Genomic DNA, 16,835 nt, shown 5'->3' with positions numbered 1-16,835 from the left:
AAGCATTCCTACATTTGCTTCAAGGTATAAAGTAGCTAGATGGGCTAGGCTAACGCCACAGCGACAACAAGCAACCTAACGACCTGTAGTCAAATGAACTTTAGCTCTAGAGGCAAGATCATCCAAAAAACAGGACATCAACGCCATATTTATGATTATTTAATATTGTATGTTATCAGAATATTATTGCCAGACCACCCCATGTGCGCATCACCAAAATCAGGGAGATCTTTTGCATTTTTTTAGCGAGTTCAGTGGACGTAAATCTTCTGTGCTCAGTCTATGTATTTTTATGAGGTTTTGCATCATAAAAACCTCACTAAGGTTAGCTTGATCATTATTATCAATGTTAGCTGGGTAACTTGAAGTCCTACGTAGCTTATTCTGGGTCTCATACTGAGAGCTTTGTGATGTTTCATCGATTTACACAACGTGAACATAGCATCATAACAGGCACTGTCAAATGATTACATTTTTAATCAGATTAATCATGATTGATCACTTAATTAAAAAGGCTTTTTATCAACATTTTTTTGCCCACCAAATTTGAAGAGCATCTGTTATGTGTTAATTATTTCTACATTTAATGTTATGAGGATGTCGTCCACTTTTTTTGATGCACTGCATGCTCTCGACCCCAATATTTTGACTGGAACAAATATTCTGAATGTCATATACGCAAACATTTATTAAATGCTTTACTTTAATGCATGCGCTACCTTTAACGTTACCATCCGCTGTCAAGCTAAGCAATCATCTGCGGGCAAAATTAATAGTGATGATTAATGCGATAATTTTTCTGTGATTAATGAGACGGCAATGACGCGACATAATCTTCGGTAGACTTCTCAATGAAATGAGGAGGTCGAGGAGTGTCCCCTCATTTTCCCCAAATATTTCTATTACCTCTTCCAACCTCGCTACTCTGGTGACATGAGATGAAAAAATAAGTCAGACGGATTTCTGTTGCTGTTCGTAAACAGCACATTGAAAACTGACGCACGAGGAAGCCGAGGACAGCAGCCAACCAGGAGCCAGCGTGAAAACAGTCCACCAACCAGGAGCGCGGGCATTCGCACAGCTGAATTTGCATAATGTCTGCAGACAAGACACATGAATCGAACTCCTAACACGTCCGCGAAACGAGTCCACCAGTCCACCACTCTGTAGCGTGCGTTAGCACAGCTAAATTTGCACAAATAAAATTTGCTTGCCTCAATGGCTTGGCTGGCGGCAAAATGTTGCAAGTCGGGACAATATTTACTTCCGTGAACACCGCAACGTTGTTGTTGTAGGAGTACGTCACTTGACATAAACAGATCGGATTTAACAATAAATCTGAATTGAGCATCACGCCTTTCAGTGTGAACGTAGCCTTAGTCTCAATAGTCCTGAAGTCCGATTTTTTGCATATTTTAATATTATAAATATATCCTTCCACGCAGGGCGGGGCTTTTGCAATTTTTTTTTTGTAATTTTTGTTATATGTACAGGAAAACTTCTACAGCAAATTCAATGATGACTTCCTGCTTAACCTAACAGTGTGTTTACTGAAGAGCAAGAACATCTGATGGAATGCACAGAGACATTTCATTTTGGGAGGCAAACAATCTTGCCATTGTTTTTAGCTTGCTCATAAGCTTGGGTTTCAAACTTCATTGTGATAATACTTGCTATGTGGAAATGTCAATTTAAGTCCGGGTAATGCAGCTGCTGCTAAGCAATGACTTTATTGTCAGAAGGGCATTTTTCAGAATGAATTTGGGAACTGTGCACTCAACACACGGCCACCAAATACATCCTAGACAACTACAAACACACATGAGATAATTATGCTCATATTACATCCATGCTTATTCACTGAGACAAAAACACATTAATTTGTGCTGACTGCTGACGTTATTCATGAGTCAGTTTGACTCATGCAGATTATTTAGTGCAAGGGTGAGTGCACATACTGTAATCTCACAGTTACTGAGAGCCTGACTAATTATGATAAGTACTTTTTTTCTAATCTGCAGTGACAGGAGCCTTCTGTAAAGTTATAAGAAGTATTCACACAAAAAAAAAAGAAGTTATTCAGTCCTCTGCAGTTTATTCAAATGTACTGTATTCAATAAATGTTTTAACATCAATAATCTTACATTCAACGGGGGTGTGGTTCATGCCAAATTAGTTTTAAAAAAGAAAAGAAAAACAGGGCAACTGAGTTGTTTTTTGTTGTTGTTGCAGATGCTGAAAAGATTCTGGCTTAGAAGCTTTGCATAGCTCACCAGAGAATGAAGCTGGTTTAGGTTAATACAATAGGCTGTGTTTTGCACCCCATATGAGAAAAAACACATGCTTGATGAAAAGGAATGTTTAGGCTTGCCTTCACTTAAATAGGACACATTAAACTGGAATGTATGGTGCATCTTTCATCAATCTCCTGAAATATTTAGCATGCTTCAGTAAGTCAGGGGGGAAGTCTAAAAGTCGACACGACAATGTACATGTATCCACACAGTCCTTATACTCCCACAACAGCTGTGTGTCAATTGCACATAAATGCCGTATGGAAGTATTACACAGTCTGCAATGCAAGACAGCAAACATACAGCAAAAACACAAAGTATTTTTTTATTTTATAAACATCGCAATTTGTGTTGTGCAAATACCGATAACAATATTGGGAGGGGCCCCGATACTGCATTAAAACGCTGGCATCTGTATCGGCGAGTACTAACGAATAACGGGCCGATGCCATTTACCTGATACTAGTATAGAAATTTGAAGGCAGTTTTTAAGCAGTGCCTGACCAAGCATTGGCCGATACGGCACAGCTGGGTATTGGAATCGGTATCGGAAGCCAAAAAGTGGTATCGGAACAACATTGCAATTTGCAATACTATACAGCACAGTTTTCAGAGTGCGGTCCTCGAGAGCCTGAGTCCTGCATGTTTTTGAGATTTCTCTACTCCAACACACCTGATTCAATGATCAGGATCATTATCAGGCTCCTGCAGAGCTTGCTGATGAGCTTAAATATGAATCAGCTGTGTTGCACGTGGGAAACCTCTAAAACATGCAGGACTCAGGCCCTCGAGGACCAGACTTTGACACCACTGCTATACAGTATTATGTGCAACCTTCACATCATTTATTTTATATATATAAGTGGTGTCAAAGTTAAATAATTAACTCATTGATTAATCCCCAAAATTATCGCAGTAATCATGTATTAATTAATTACACTATTAATTTTGACCGCAGATAATCATTTATCTTGACTGGTGGTTACGTTAAAGGTAGCACAGATTCCGTTTGATCAATATATAACTACATGCATAAAAGGAAAACATATTGATAAATGTTTGCGTATGACATTCAGAAACTTTGTTGATGTTGAAATATTGGGGTCATTTCTTTTTCATTTTAAATTATGCAAGTAATTAAGAAAAAGAGGAGGATGAGAGCGTGTGCTTTGGATCAAAAGTTGAAAGATGTCCTCATAACATTAAATGTAGAAAGAATGAACACATAACAGATGCTCTTTATTTATTTAGTGCGCAAAACATATTGATAAAAAGCATTTGTAAGCAATTAATCATGATTAATCAAAATTCTAAGATGTGATTAATCTGATTAAAAAATAATTGTTTGACTGCTCTAGTATTTATATATATAATCAAAAATATTTTATTAAATAAGGTTTGATTAATTATATATATAATATTATTGAGTAATTATATCTTCCCTCAGGGTCACTATGAGGCAGACATGCGCTAATGTGTTGTGAAGCCAAACAGTACAGTAAAGCATTCAAAGTGATTCTATTAATCTCTTCTGATGAGTCTGTCCATTGATGTACGCGCACCAAACTGGAAAAAAATTGACCTTTTTTTTCTCTCATTAGCTTTCAGTTAGCAGTTGTTGACTTTATTAATATCAAACCACACTTTTAAAACTCCTGCTAACCTTCCAATCATGCGAAAAATTGAGAGATCAAAACAATGCTGAGAAGACAATTGCCTTCTGGCGTGCAGCCGCAGCACACGTTCAAATGTTGTTCAACACAACGTGTATAATTAGTCCATGCTGATTCTTTTTTCGGATTTAAGGGAACTGTTGATCTAATATTCCTAGAGGAGAGTTTTTATTTTGTCAATTTCTACAATTTCAGCAAAACAGAAAATGTTTGTCCACACAATCAATCACTGTGGCGGACGGACTGACAACCAGACAGACGTGTATATCTTACCTGTTGTATCCCCATGTGGCTTTGGTGGCTTGACAGTATCCCCTAAGCCGTTTGTGGCCTTGGTGGTGCTTAACCTCTTGGTTTGTGGTGTAGTCACCATAATAAACGTCCTTTGGGAGAGCCTTGTAGTAGTGCTAGTGGTTGCGGCCACTCTGGTAGTTGAGGCCCGAGTGGGCAGGTTAGCTTTGGGCTCTGGTTTACCAACCTCATCTATACTATCTGTCCCTGTGGGTCCCCAGTCAATAAATCCGGCCACCGTGGTAGTCCGGCCGTCCTGAGACTTGTCGAAGCTTTCCCATTTGAGCTGCCTTCTGGCTCGTAGTAGCAACCTTGCTGTGTCTCCCCTCTTCCCTCTGGAAAAAGCTGCTGGAGATTCGGCTATCACCGAATCACCTGTCTCCATTTCAGAGTACATCAACCGGCATTCCTTACATGGTGTTTGTCGTTTGTGCAGGCGCTTCCGAGGCTTCTGCACGGCAACTTTTGCCCCTATCCCTAATTTGTTGTCTTGTGGTGGAGGGATAGGGCTCAAAAGCCTCCGCGCCAGAGGGCTGACTGTTCTCCAGTGGATTTTGTTTGGCGTATCCCAAACGGGCTGCAGGCGAGGTCTTGAGCGAGGCGCCGGCTTAGGCATGACTTTGAGCCCCAAATCTTCACTGAGGGGGCTGCAGACAGAGAAGTCCAAGGTCATGTGGGTCATTGCCAGAAGAATCCACACCCGGTGCCCCACACAGCTGCCTGGCCTCAAAGCAGATGGACTGCTGATAAAAGAAGACATTAAAAGAGAAAAGTCATTTTAGATTCAGGCTGTGCACTCCATATTCAAACCATACACATTTGATAAGTATGGGTCCATCATTAAGATGAACGTCTGCATTTACCCTGCATTTAAACTCTTGGCAAAGTTCTACTCCACAACTCCGACTCAATTAAGCTGCAATCATAATTAGTTTCACTGAAACCCACTTGAATTAAAGTGTAAAGGTCAGACAAAAAGAATGTACATGAAAGATTGTTTTTTTTCTACTTTTACGTTTAGCATTTAAAACTCCTTGAATTTATAGAGGCATATGAGCCCAGAGATAATTAAAGAAACACACAAGGTCACTTATTCTACCTAATCCTCATTTCATGCCTTTGTTACTGCAGACACAAAAGCATATGTTTCCCAGAGGCTAATTTTAATACTGTATACGTTGTGATGATCAGTAAGGTAGCACTCGATGCATGTAGCAGACAAAGAAATATTGACCTAAATGAACGTTTGCATGAATGCAGTGGCTCTTAACCTGGGTTCAATCGAACACCAGGGGTTCGGTGGTGGTCAAAACAAACACCCAACTAGAATATTTCGTGATGATATGCCTCGCTTGGCCATCATTGCTGCAGGGAATTTGGTGCACTCAGTAATCAACTTGTGACTGGTGTGATGGTACGCTATGTGATTCCTTTATTATTGTAATCCCTTCATACTAACCATGTCGAATGGATGAATATGTATTGTGTAGTATAAATTCACATGTAACAAAAAGTATAGTGTTCCACAGGGTTCAATTGTGAGGTCCCTGCTGTTTTCATTGTATCTGCTGCCCCTGGGTTCCATCTTGAGAAAATATTGGTGGTTGTTTTAAAGTTTTCTATAAATATTGAGTTGGGTTGATGGGAGTCAGTGTCCTAACTGCATGATTTGCAGTGCCCAGTTGAGCAATTCTAGTCCAGCACAACTAGCTGTCTAGCAAAATTAAAGGAACGCTTCCTTAACTCATTTGCTCGCCCCTCTTCCCCCCAAAAAGTATAAATATGTTCTATTTTACAAACCCAATTCCAAAAGAGTTGGGACACTATACAAATTGTGAATAAAAACTGAATGCAATTATGTGGAAGTGCCAAATTTCAATATTTGATTCAGAATAGAACATAGAGAACAGGTCAAAAGTTTAAACTGAGAAAATGTATCATTTTAAGGGAAAACTTATGTTGATTAAAATTCCATGGTGTCAACAAATTAAAAAAAATAAAGTTGGGACAAGGCCATTTTCACCACTGTGAGGCATCCCCTCTTTTTCTTACAACAGTCTGCAAATGTTTGAGGATCGAGGAGACAAGTTTCTCATTCTTGTCTAACACGCGTCTCTAACTGTTCAACTGTCTTGGACTTTCTTTGTTGCACCTTCCCCTTTATGATGCGCCAAATGTGCTCTATCTGTGAATGAATTGGACCGCAGGCTGGCTATTATAAAACCCGGATCCTTTTCCTACGCAGCCATGATGTTGTAATTGGTGCTGCATGTGGTCTGGCATTATCGTGTTGAGAAATGCAAGATCTTTTCTGAAAGTGATGGTGCCTGGATGGGAGCAGATGTTGTTCTCCAATCTGAATATAGCTTTCTGCATCGACGATGCCTTAAGATCATGGGCATCCAGTATGATTTTTCGGCCTTGATGATTGTTTTATATTCTCTGAATCTTTGGATGATGTTATGCACTGTAGATGATGATTACTTCAACCTTTTTGCCATTTTTCGCTGGTAAACACCTTTCTGATATTTCTCCACGATCTTTCTGCGCAACATTGGAGGAATTGGTGATTCTCTACCCATCTTAGCTTCTGAGAGACACTGCCACTCCGAGAAGCTCTTTTTGTACTCCAATCAAGTTGCCAATGGACCTCATTAGTGGTAACTGGTCTTCCAGCTGTTTTTATTTTTTATAAGTGCAATTGACTTTTCCAGCTTCTTATTCTTACCTGTCCCAACCTTTTTTTAGATTTGTTGGCACCATGAAATTTACAATCAACATATTTTTCCTTTAAAATGATAAATGTTCTCAGTTTAAACTTTTGACCTGTCAACTATGTTCTATTCTGAACGAAATATTGAAACTTGGCACTTCCACATAATTGCAAAAATAGCCAGCAGGTGGCAGCAGAGTATAAGAGATGTTGCAAAAAGCTCTTTCGCCCACTGTTTTAAACAGATTTGTGAATAATGATGAAACTTAGCTATATATTAATGCTAATTGCTGGAAAACTGAAAGTTACAAATATACTTTATCTGATGAAAGAAAAGACTTACATTTTTCTTTTGCTATGTTACATGTTTTTATAGCAATAGAAAACAATATTCTGTGGGTCTTGCAAAATCCAGTAAAACAGCCGGCAGCTAAGGGGGTTGCTTACTTGCTTCAGTGAAAATGGCTGGGAGTGAATGGGTTAAGATGCATAGAGATGCCAAATACAAGAGCACGCTTTCTGAATTCAAGGTGAAGAAAGCCAGATTTGATGAAAAGGATTCTCTTCCTGTTCATTTTGTTCACCAGTAAACACTATAACTATGTCATGAATTAGGAACAAAATAATAATCATATTTTATTTTTCAATAATGCGTATAGGAAATTGGTGTGGTTCACTTAAAACCACTGCACTGCCCTTTTTATGTTTATGCCTTGACTCGCCCCTGTGACAATTCTACATTTCTTCCTTGATTCATTCATTCAAGTCAATCTTGCTAGAACAATTTCAGCTTAAGCAGGACGAGGATTTAATTTGGAATCATGACATTAATTCTAATTACCAAGCCTTAACAGTGCAAAACTATGAGTTAAACAATACTTGGATTTTATCAGACACTTTAAAGGAGTTAAAGACATTTCTCCACTTGTTTTAGGTGCATGCCTCCGCAAGACTCACTGACTTTGAGAGATCATGAAACTTGCTTCCAAATATAAAGGGTGGAGAGGAAAGCACAAATATGTTGGCTGATAAATAATTTAGGTTGGCATTTTAATTGAGCCATAAAAGGTAATTGATGTGGTCATGACACAGCAGTGACAAGGTTGACGTATTATTGACAATTATAATTAGTATTTCAAGAACGTCAGCCCTGACCTCTACTGAGATCCTGGTAATCATCACACTGGAGGCGACTCCAGGCCAGATTATTGCAATGCCTGGACTTGTTTTCATGGCTACGTTTGTTAAGCACCTTTCTTGCCTTTACTCTGCGGCTCCTGACTGTCTTCCAACAAAGAGGCGTAAAAAAAGGATATACTAAATTCAAATCCAATGGCATCTCTAATCTTGGGGGAAAAAAAGTCTGTTGCAATGTTTCTATAAGAGAGGTTCATTGTGAAGCATGCAGTTGACCACACACCAGGAAATGCGACTGGTTGAACATTATTACAAAACATATTGTTTCAAGGACTGCAACAATCAATGCTACATACACTGAATTAGGTTTGAAACTAACAATTATTTTAATAATTGATTAATTGGTGTGTGTTTTTTTGGGGGATTAAACGATGAATGGGATTTAAAAAAACTATTTAAATTCCCATTCCTTTATTAAAAAACAACACATTCGTTCAATTTGAAATCTTGGCATTGCACAAACATGTTGTTGCACAAAAATCCCAGAGCTCCTAACTAAACTAATTAAATATGAATAATTGAAAATAAATCAATAAAATAAAACACTGATTAGCTGACTGATTGGTATGCAGGATGTTCCACTAACCACACTGGGCAACATCAACACCCTATTTTTGAACACCCCCAAGTAACACACCCACTGAGTCATATATAGAGGGACTGGAAATCGAAAACTGAAGAAGCTTTTTGGATTAAAGATGAAAGGTCATCAACAAACAAGAACAGTCCGGCTACCTTGATTCAACCTTTTCAAATGACCATTGACACTCCAGTTGAAGTTGACGATAAAATGTTAAAACAACATCGCTAGCTATGCTAACTGACTCAATGCAAAAACCTGTTGACAGGCTAACAGAAGTATACATGTACATGGATGGCTCCGAATAAATATTCACACACACAAACCACTGCAAGCAGCATACACAGACATGAATGTAGCACTACTGTTTGACAGGCATATATTCTTCCAACACTATGAAAAGTCATATTTAATGCAGTTCAATTTTGACTTTCTTCTGATGATGATGTGGTATTTGCATGTGTGCACCACACTGCGGTACTCTAAGAGGCCAAGGCACACTCATTAGTAACAGCACACTCCCTTCAAAACAAGGTACACAACAGGAACAGCGCAGGGTGACTGACGTACTAATTGCACGATAAGTTGATCATTAATTGATTACACTTTTAATTAGCGATTTGTTGTTGCACCCTACACTGAATGCCCCCCCCCCTTTTTTTTTTTTTAACCGAGATCTGCCCATAGCTTTGGAATTTGCCCACTCCTCTCCTCCTTCTCCTCAAAAAAAAAATCAACAGGATAAATGGCCTCATAATTTAAAAACAGGTCTAATATTTTGACACCCTACATGGTGAAAAATTTGCATGTATACAGCACAGATGGTAGATAAAGGCCAGCATTAGCAATGTGAGCACTCCAGATTGCATTCCGATAGAAATGGCTGCCTCGTGTCCTATTTTAGGAGCACACGCTCCATCATACTATCATTACCAACTTAAGTACAAAGTTAAGCCTAAACAATACGTTTGGAAATCCCCTTAATGCATATTGTGATGTTCCCTGATTCGGAGCCCAGGGTCACAAAGCATTGTGGCAGTCTATGGGCTCGCTCTCTGCAGAGAAGACAGATGGGTTTTCAGTTGAAAGCCACAAAGTGGAAGCTTTGGCGTACTACGGACAATTCCTATTCGTGTTTATAGCAAGAAAGGGAAGGTTTAAGGTAACCAAAGGCTACTTTAATGTATAATATAAGCACTGTTTAGTGACCCAACTAGCTAATAACCTGAACAAGAATCTCAGTATGATGAATTATTTCCCAAAAACAACAACAGAATAGAACAGAACAGATTTTGCAGCTATAAAGTAAAATATGAAGTAGCTGTTGGTGGTGAGGGGTGTTCGACCACGTTCAACTTTAATCTTTATTTTCAGTATCTAAGATGGGGTCGATTTCACAAAGCAGGTTTAGTGAGAACCAAGAGTCAAGAAATCCTGAAATGTGGGAAACTGGAACCAGAGAAAAAGAAGTAACTCTAGCCTGTTTCATAAAAAGAGGTCATTAAAGCTCTCGGTCAGTTACCGTAGTAACACATTACATTAACCAAACCTGGTCGGTTGCAGGTTTTTCACAAAGAACCTCGAGGTTTTCTCTGTGCCCGCCTCCTTTCAGCCACACACGACATTTCCTCATTCATAAAGTCCGCTGCGACGAGTTCTTGCGTAAATACACCTATAGTCTATAGCGTAAAGTCATATCCTTTTGACAATGACCCTAATGATGAAGCTGCCGCATTATTGCGCCGGAAATTAAATATTCGTCGTGAGATTGTTATCAGACCGCGCATAGATATGCAAGCATTTCCGGACAGTTATCTTTTTGAGTGGTACCGTTTCACATCAGTCATCTACATACACAACTTAATCCATCCTTACATTTGCATCATTGTGTATGTCAACTCGCTGTTCAGGGTAAGTCTCGGTGTTTGTTGAACATGCTTTGTGAAATGGACCCCTGCTTTGATGTACCAAAATACATTTGTTATTTAAACAGTGACTTGGTAGCAAACATTTTCAGCACTGACCAAAATTTTATTAAAATAAGAAATCACATTTTGTACTTGGAATAAAAATGTAATTTGCAGACACACAACACACAAAAAGTGAGCACTGACTAATTAACTGAATGACTCAAGTGCTTCACATGAAGCATCAAATGACCCACATAATGCCACTAAAATGAATCAAGAATAAGTCGTTATAGTTTGCAACGAAATGCAGAACAAAATGAAGAGCAAAAGGATTTGTTACTCGTTGATTACTTGGATTTTACGATAAAGATCGTCTTGCATGAGAGGATATTACCCTAGTAACCTTCTTTATGTTGTATGAGTATTAATCTGTTGACTTCATGTTTGAAAAGAGCCAGATTGGAAGCTGAGAGCTTTGGAAATACAGGGGCCGACAAACTTGAGACAAAATGATTATACAGCTATATATATATATATATATTTTTTCCCCCAAAAAAGATAGGAGAGAGAATTGTGGCCTGGATCTGTCACAACACTGCAACTCAGACTAATTGCACAACCACCTGTTGTCACTGTGATCCAGCTTTTACCCGTCCTGGTCTAAGCACCTTTCGTCACTGCTCTTCCATCAACCCTGCACACGTAAATCCACAATCCCATCCATCCATTCCCTAACATTTATAATGTGGGTTGCTGTAAATTGGACACTATCCCAGCTGACTTTGAGACAAAAGGCGGGGGTTCACCATCAATCACACCTCAATGATAGAAATGATCACTCACTAATTCTGCTCATTAATTTACAAATCTAACATCGCTGTCTCAGTCAGTTAACAGGAATCAGAGGACTTTCCTACCAGCGCAGGCTGCCCCAAGTAGAGTCGACAACTCGGGACACAGCACCATCAATGGTACCAGTCAAATGTTCATTGTTTTACACCAGAGTAGCTACAGCTACAGCATCAGCATCATTTTAATTTTTTATATTTGGAGGAGGTGGGTAGGGAAGCCCACACTCACAGAAATATTTAAACCTAACTTTTAAGATTAATATTTATATATTTTTTACATAACATTTTTACAATTTTTTTAAGATAATTTTAACACAAACCTGACAAATAAACTTTACATTATACATATTCATTAGTCTAATAAAGCCTATTCATTTGGAATGCATTATATTAATATTTATGTATTTAAAAAAGTATAATTACTTTTTTTTTTTTTTACGTTTTTGAGATGTCTGCATTCAATTTCATCCCAAAAACATAAAAATGTAAAAAAAAAATAATAATAATAATTAAAACGGGAGGGACATAAGTGTTTTACACATAGCAGAAAAGTTCTTAAGGCCACAAGAGAAGGCACACTGCATGTAAGTGCCAGATTTGATATGAAATGCCCCCATTTTTGAGTGTTTCTCCACCTCGAGACAGACACTGTCATGAGGATACGCACAGGAAAAGACCGATTTGATTGGACGAGAGAACGCGTGCAAATTTGACCCTAAATCATCAGTCATTACGTTCTTTCAGACTCACTCTTTGTGTCACATAAGATCCCGTAAACAATTACCTCTGCAGCTAATTAGATATGGCACCTAATTATTGTCTATTGTAGTGTACCTTGGCCCACTTCTCGTGTCGGTATCACACTGTGATCACTTGTGTGAAGTCATGTAGGTCTTAATTAGAACTTCTCTTGAGTTTGCAGAAGTGCTGCTGCAATAGGTGGTCTTCCCACCTGGGGGAGGTGAAAAAGGCACGTCTTCTTTAATCGCATTGCCTTGCGTCCCAGGGCTGTCGGCGATAGAACGGTTATCAGCGTGGTCTTGACAGCCTCACCACTGAGTACACATCATTTTCTAACCCACACAGCCATTGAAAGGTCCCTTGGTGAAGGTGACTCCAATCCTGTAAAAGGCAAGTGTGGCAGCAGACTCTTTTTGCCAGAAAGGCTTGAGGCTGAATCAATGTTTCAGTGGTTGCCTTGTTTTATCTCACATTGGGATGTTTCCGTGTCGGGTTTAGGGTATGTTGTAGGGGTGTTAGAAAAAATCGATTCGGCAATATATCGCGATATTACAGCGCGCAATTCTCGATTTGATTCGATATGCAGCCGAATCGATTTTTAAACATAATTTTTTTATGGGAATATTCAACGAAACGTCTTACTTAGGGTTAAGATTCACACATGGAAGAATGTTATATTAATGAAACATTAAGCCTTAATATTTTTATTTTTAGTGCTGTTCAGACATGAAACAGACTGCAACCTGAATTTTCAGATAAATACATTTTGATACAAATCTTACAGTGTACAGGCACAAGTTTACTGATTAGTATATTCTAAATTTGAGGTTTAAAAAAATCGCAATAATCCATTTATAGATTCGTATTGGGATTAATCGGTATCGAATCGGATTGTGACCTATGAATCGTGATATGAATCGAATCGCCAGGTACTAGGCAATTCACACCCCTAGTATGTTGTATTCAGGCCCTTCCTAAAATTTCAGGGTACCAAAAATAACTAGTTGTGTTTGTTATTCATGGTAGCACAAGTAATCAATAGCTAAACTATGTTTCCCCAGTCTCTCAAACACACGTCTATAAATGTCCATCCATCCATTTTAACGCTGGAGCCTATCCCAGCTGGCGTCAGACAGTAGGCGGGATACACCCTGAACTGGTTGCCAGCCAATCGCAGGGTACACAGAGACGAACAACCATCCACACTCACAGTCACGCCTATGGACAATTTGGATTGTTCAATTAACCTGCCATGCATGTCTTTGGAATGTGGGAGGAAACCGGAGTACCCAGAGTAAACCCACGCAAGCACGACTCGATCCCACGTCCTCTGCACTGGGAGGCGGACGTGCTAACCAGTCAACCACCGTGCTGCCCTCTATAAATGTCACTTTGAGGAAAAAAAGACATTGGGAAAGAGTTACAGCTTCATTTGAAGAAGTTTCAAACTACAGTGGGTGGTTTTCCCTGGTGGATAAAAACTGAGACAGCAGAAGGTGTAAGGAGAACTTTCTAAACTTGAAACAGGAATAGTAGATATAGCTTGTTTTCACAAATAGTTTTGTTTGTTGCGCATTTGTTGGACAGCAATTTGGCCACAGTTTTTTTTATTGTATGTGTATTTTTAAAATGCTCTGACTAAGATCATGTGCTCACAATTTTTGTTTACCAAATGATTCCAAAAATGTGTCTCGAAGTTGCACAAAACCCAAAGTTCAAACTGCCATACTTTATAAAGTTACACAACGCCACATTCACTCAGATGATTTTATTATTTTTTTATTATTAATTATCAATATTATTGTTTACCAAAATAATCATTCATATTCGGACGCCGTTTTGCCAATTCCCAACATATTCATACTGTCTCATGAGGCAATGATTATTTATTTTGTTTGTGTTGAAATCACTCAGAATGATGTGCCTGCATCATTTGTCCACTCTCTGACTCAATTCGATCCATAGGGAGACAATGACGTGTTGTCCCACTTATTGCGTGGCTGTGCGTGACAACGGCCATTATTTACAATAACAATGGCGGATTACCGGGTTACATTAGTGCTGCTGAATCTCCTGAGCATGATATTGCTTTTACAGCAAAATCTTCTGCTTCTCACCGTCAGCAAGAAGCGCCGTTGGAGAACAGTAACACATGCTCTTAAATGCACAGCAAAAAACATACAACAGACATTTTTGGGAACATTTCCATGTTTGTCTTTCAGTTCACCCACAATTCTTGACAGGAAACTTTGTTTTGGAAACTTAAAAAAAATATTGTCTCCCATTTCAGTTCCCATCATATATTTAAAATGTGAGTCTGTCAAAGATGACCTGTTTTGACGCATGTGAAATATGTCTGGTTTTTATGTTGAAGTCATCATTTCATGGCAAAGAAAATAATGGCGTAGAAGAAATGTCATTCAACATTAACGGGCATTGTGAATAAAAAAAATTGTTGCCAGTAATTTGTACATTTATCAGTTAATGTCATTTTTTGAATATATGTTTTATACTTGAAAATTCCCATTATGTTGTAACGTTAAATACTAAACGGCATAGTATTGCTTTTATGTTTCGGTTTTGTAGGGGTTGGATTTTGTTTATTTTGGGTATGTTTGTTGTTTTTGTCTGTGGTTGGTGTTTGTCATGTATTCCTGATTTCTCCCTTTGTCTCGTTATGTCTGATCGCGTCCACCTGTGTTTCTTCCCTTCCCAGTGTGTCTGACCAATCGGTGCCCTCAGCCTATTGTGTTCCCCAAGTGTGTCTCATTAGTGTTGGTGTATTTAGTAGTGATGGGAAAATGAGGCTTCATGAAGCAGTTGTGATATTTTTTGACTCCTCTAGATGGCACTCTTGGTTGAAAGATGCAGTGGAAATGTAATCAATTTCCTTTGCACTAGCCTTTATATTTAAACCAAGAGCACCATCTAGGGGAGTCAAAAAATATCACAAGTGCTTCATGAAGCTTCATTTTCCCATCACTAGTATTTAGTCTGTTGTGTTTGTCCAGTCTGGGTCGGTCCATTGTCGTGTCCAAGTCTTGTCGTTTCTCCCATGTCTTGCTAGTTCCTCGTTTGCTTTGATTTAGGACTTTGTTGTTTTTTGTGGGCATGTTGTGCACCACCTTGTTTTTGCCCCCCCCCCCCCCCTAAAAACAACAACATATAGGCCAGGCGTTTTTGTATCATTAGATAGAAAATAAAAGTAAATGGAACGAATGTATACCATAATGACTGGATTACAGTCATTACCATTTAGGTTCCTTTTAAACAATATTATGGCTCAATTACTACACAGTAAAGGAGGATCTATAAGAAAGTTAAAATCAAACTTTTTCTTTGGTGTGTCAGCTGTTTCATTTTATTTATAGCCAAAATGACTGAAGATTTTTTTTTCTCCCCTGCAAAACCTTGACACTATCACGGTTGCCTTTAAATGCCTCAGGGGAATGAGCACGTGGATTATGACTCCTTTTTAAGTTTTACACTACGAGACATATTCCTACGTATCTCTCCGATAGTTGTGTTGCTTGATTGAGCAAATTCAAAAGGTTCATAAAGAAAGCGAGAGAGCGGAACAATAACGTGATGCTGGTGAGAGCTCATACATTGTGGTTCCATCCATTCCACTTCCCCTAATTCTGCCAGCCTCGAGGACAACCAGTTCACACTGGGGAGAAGACTTAAAATAGAGGGATGGGGAGTCCATGCATTTATATTACCCAAAGAGAGCAACAGAGATTGAAAAAGAAAAGAGAGACCAAGGAAGGAGCTCGGCAGCAATCTTTCCCCTCTGGGGGGTGAAAATTCTCTGATAACATCCAGGCCAGAGAACAAGGGCACTTCCCCTTTCACAGCTCACTGTGAGGGCAGATAGGACCCTACCGGCAATGAAAGCTGCATTTGACTGCTTCATCAAATTATAACAATGGCCCTACCAGTGAGAATACGGGAACTATAGGGGCAGAAACATGCAGTATAGCCGGTAGGGATTGCTGTTTGACCGACCGAATTGCCTTCAATAAATGACTGTGATGAATGCTTGCAACTTTTAAAATATCGCAATGACCTGCATTTAAATTAAATACAAATGTACTCTCGTTCTCTTTTTTTAAACCAAATGAAATCTGGGGAAATTTGAAGGCAACAAACGGCAATAAAATGTTTCTCAGCATCATAAAAAGTCAACAATATTTTTTTCAGTTTTGTTTTCAGCTTTTTGGCAAAAAAAAACATAACAGCGCTTACAATGAAACTTCAAGCAATAAGTGTCTTGCTCTGCAATGTTACAAGAGCCCAGCAGACACTGCACTTCACTTTTTGATCATTCCACTTTCTGCATTACATTGTTACTATTACAATATATTCATCAATTGAGAATCACATACACCCGTGATGCAACTAAAAATCAATAAGTGTGAGAGCTGCACTTATTTGACCCTAATTGCGTGAAGAAGTGACTCCTCAACAAACAATTACATTTAATATAACCCTTAATGATTGATTCATTATTATGCCCATCCCCAACAGTCGCTAAAATCGTAAAAAAAATTGATTTCAGCTCAAATAATCAATTTGCGTTATT

At 38.7% G+C, this 16,835-nt stretch overlaps 1 protein-coding gene across 2 annotated transcripts in view; it reads right to left on the bottom strand.

Annotated features, from left to right (window-relative positions):
- Positions 1 to 16,835, bottom strand: part of ajap1 (adherens junctions associated protein 1) — a 52,098-nt gene that overhangs the window by 20,035 nt on the left and 15,228 nt on the right. The window contains exon 2 of one of the 2 annotated variants that reach the window (XM_086069152.1): positions 4,241 to 5,001. In XM_086069152.1, coding sequence (XP_085925278.1) covers positions 4,241 to 5,001 — 761 coding nt within the window. The remainder of the gene's footprint in view (positions 1 to 4,240; positions 5,002 to 16,835) is intronic. The other variant, XM_086069153.1, reaches the window with a different exon arrangement.

The sequence above is a fragment of the Leptonotus elevatus genome, chromosome 2 (assembly GCF_054856555.1).
Source record: "Leptonotus elevatus isolate MCC_2025b chromosome 2, RoL_Lele_1.0, whole genome shotgun sequence".
Lineage (NCBI taxonomy): Eukaryota > Metazoa > Chordata > Actinopteri > Syngnathiformes > Syngnathidae > Leptonotus > Leptonotus elevatus.
Note: the sequence above shows the minus strand (reverse complement) of the source record. Positions and strands in the feature narration are given on the sequence as shown.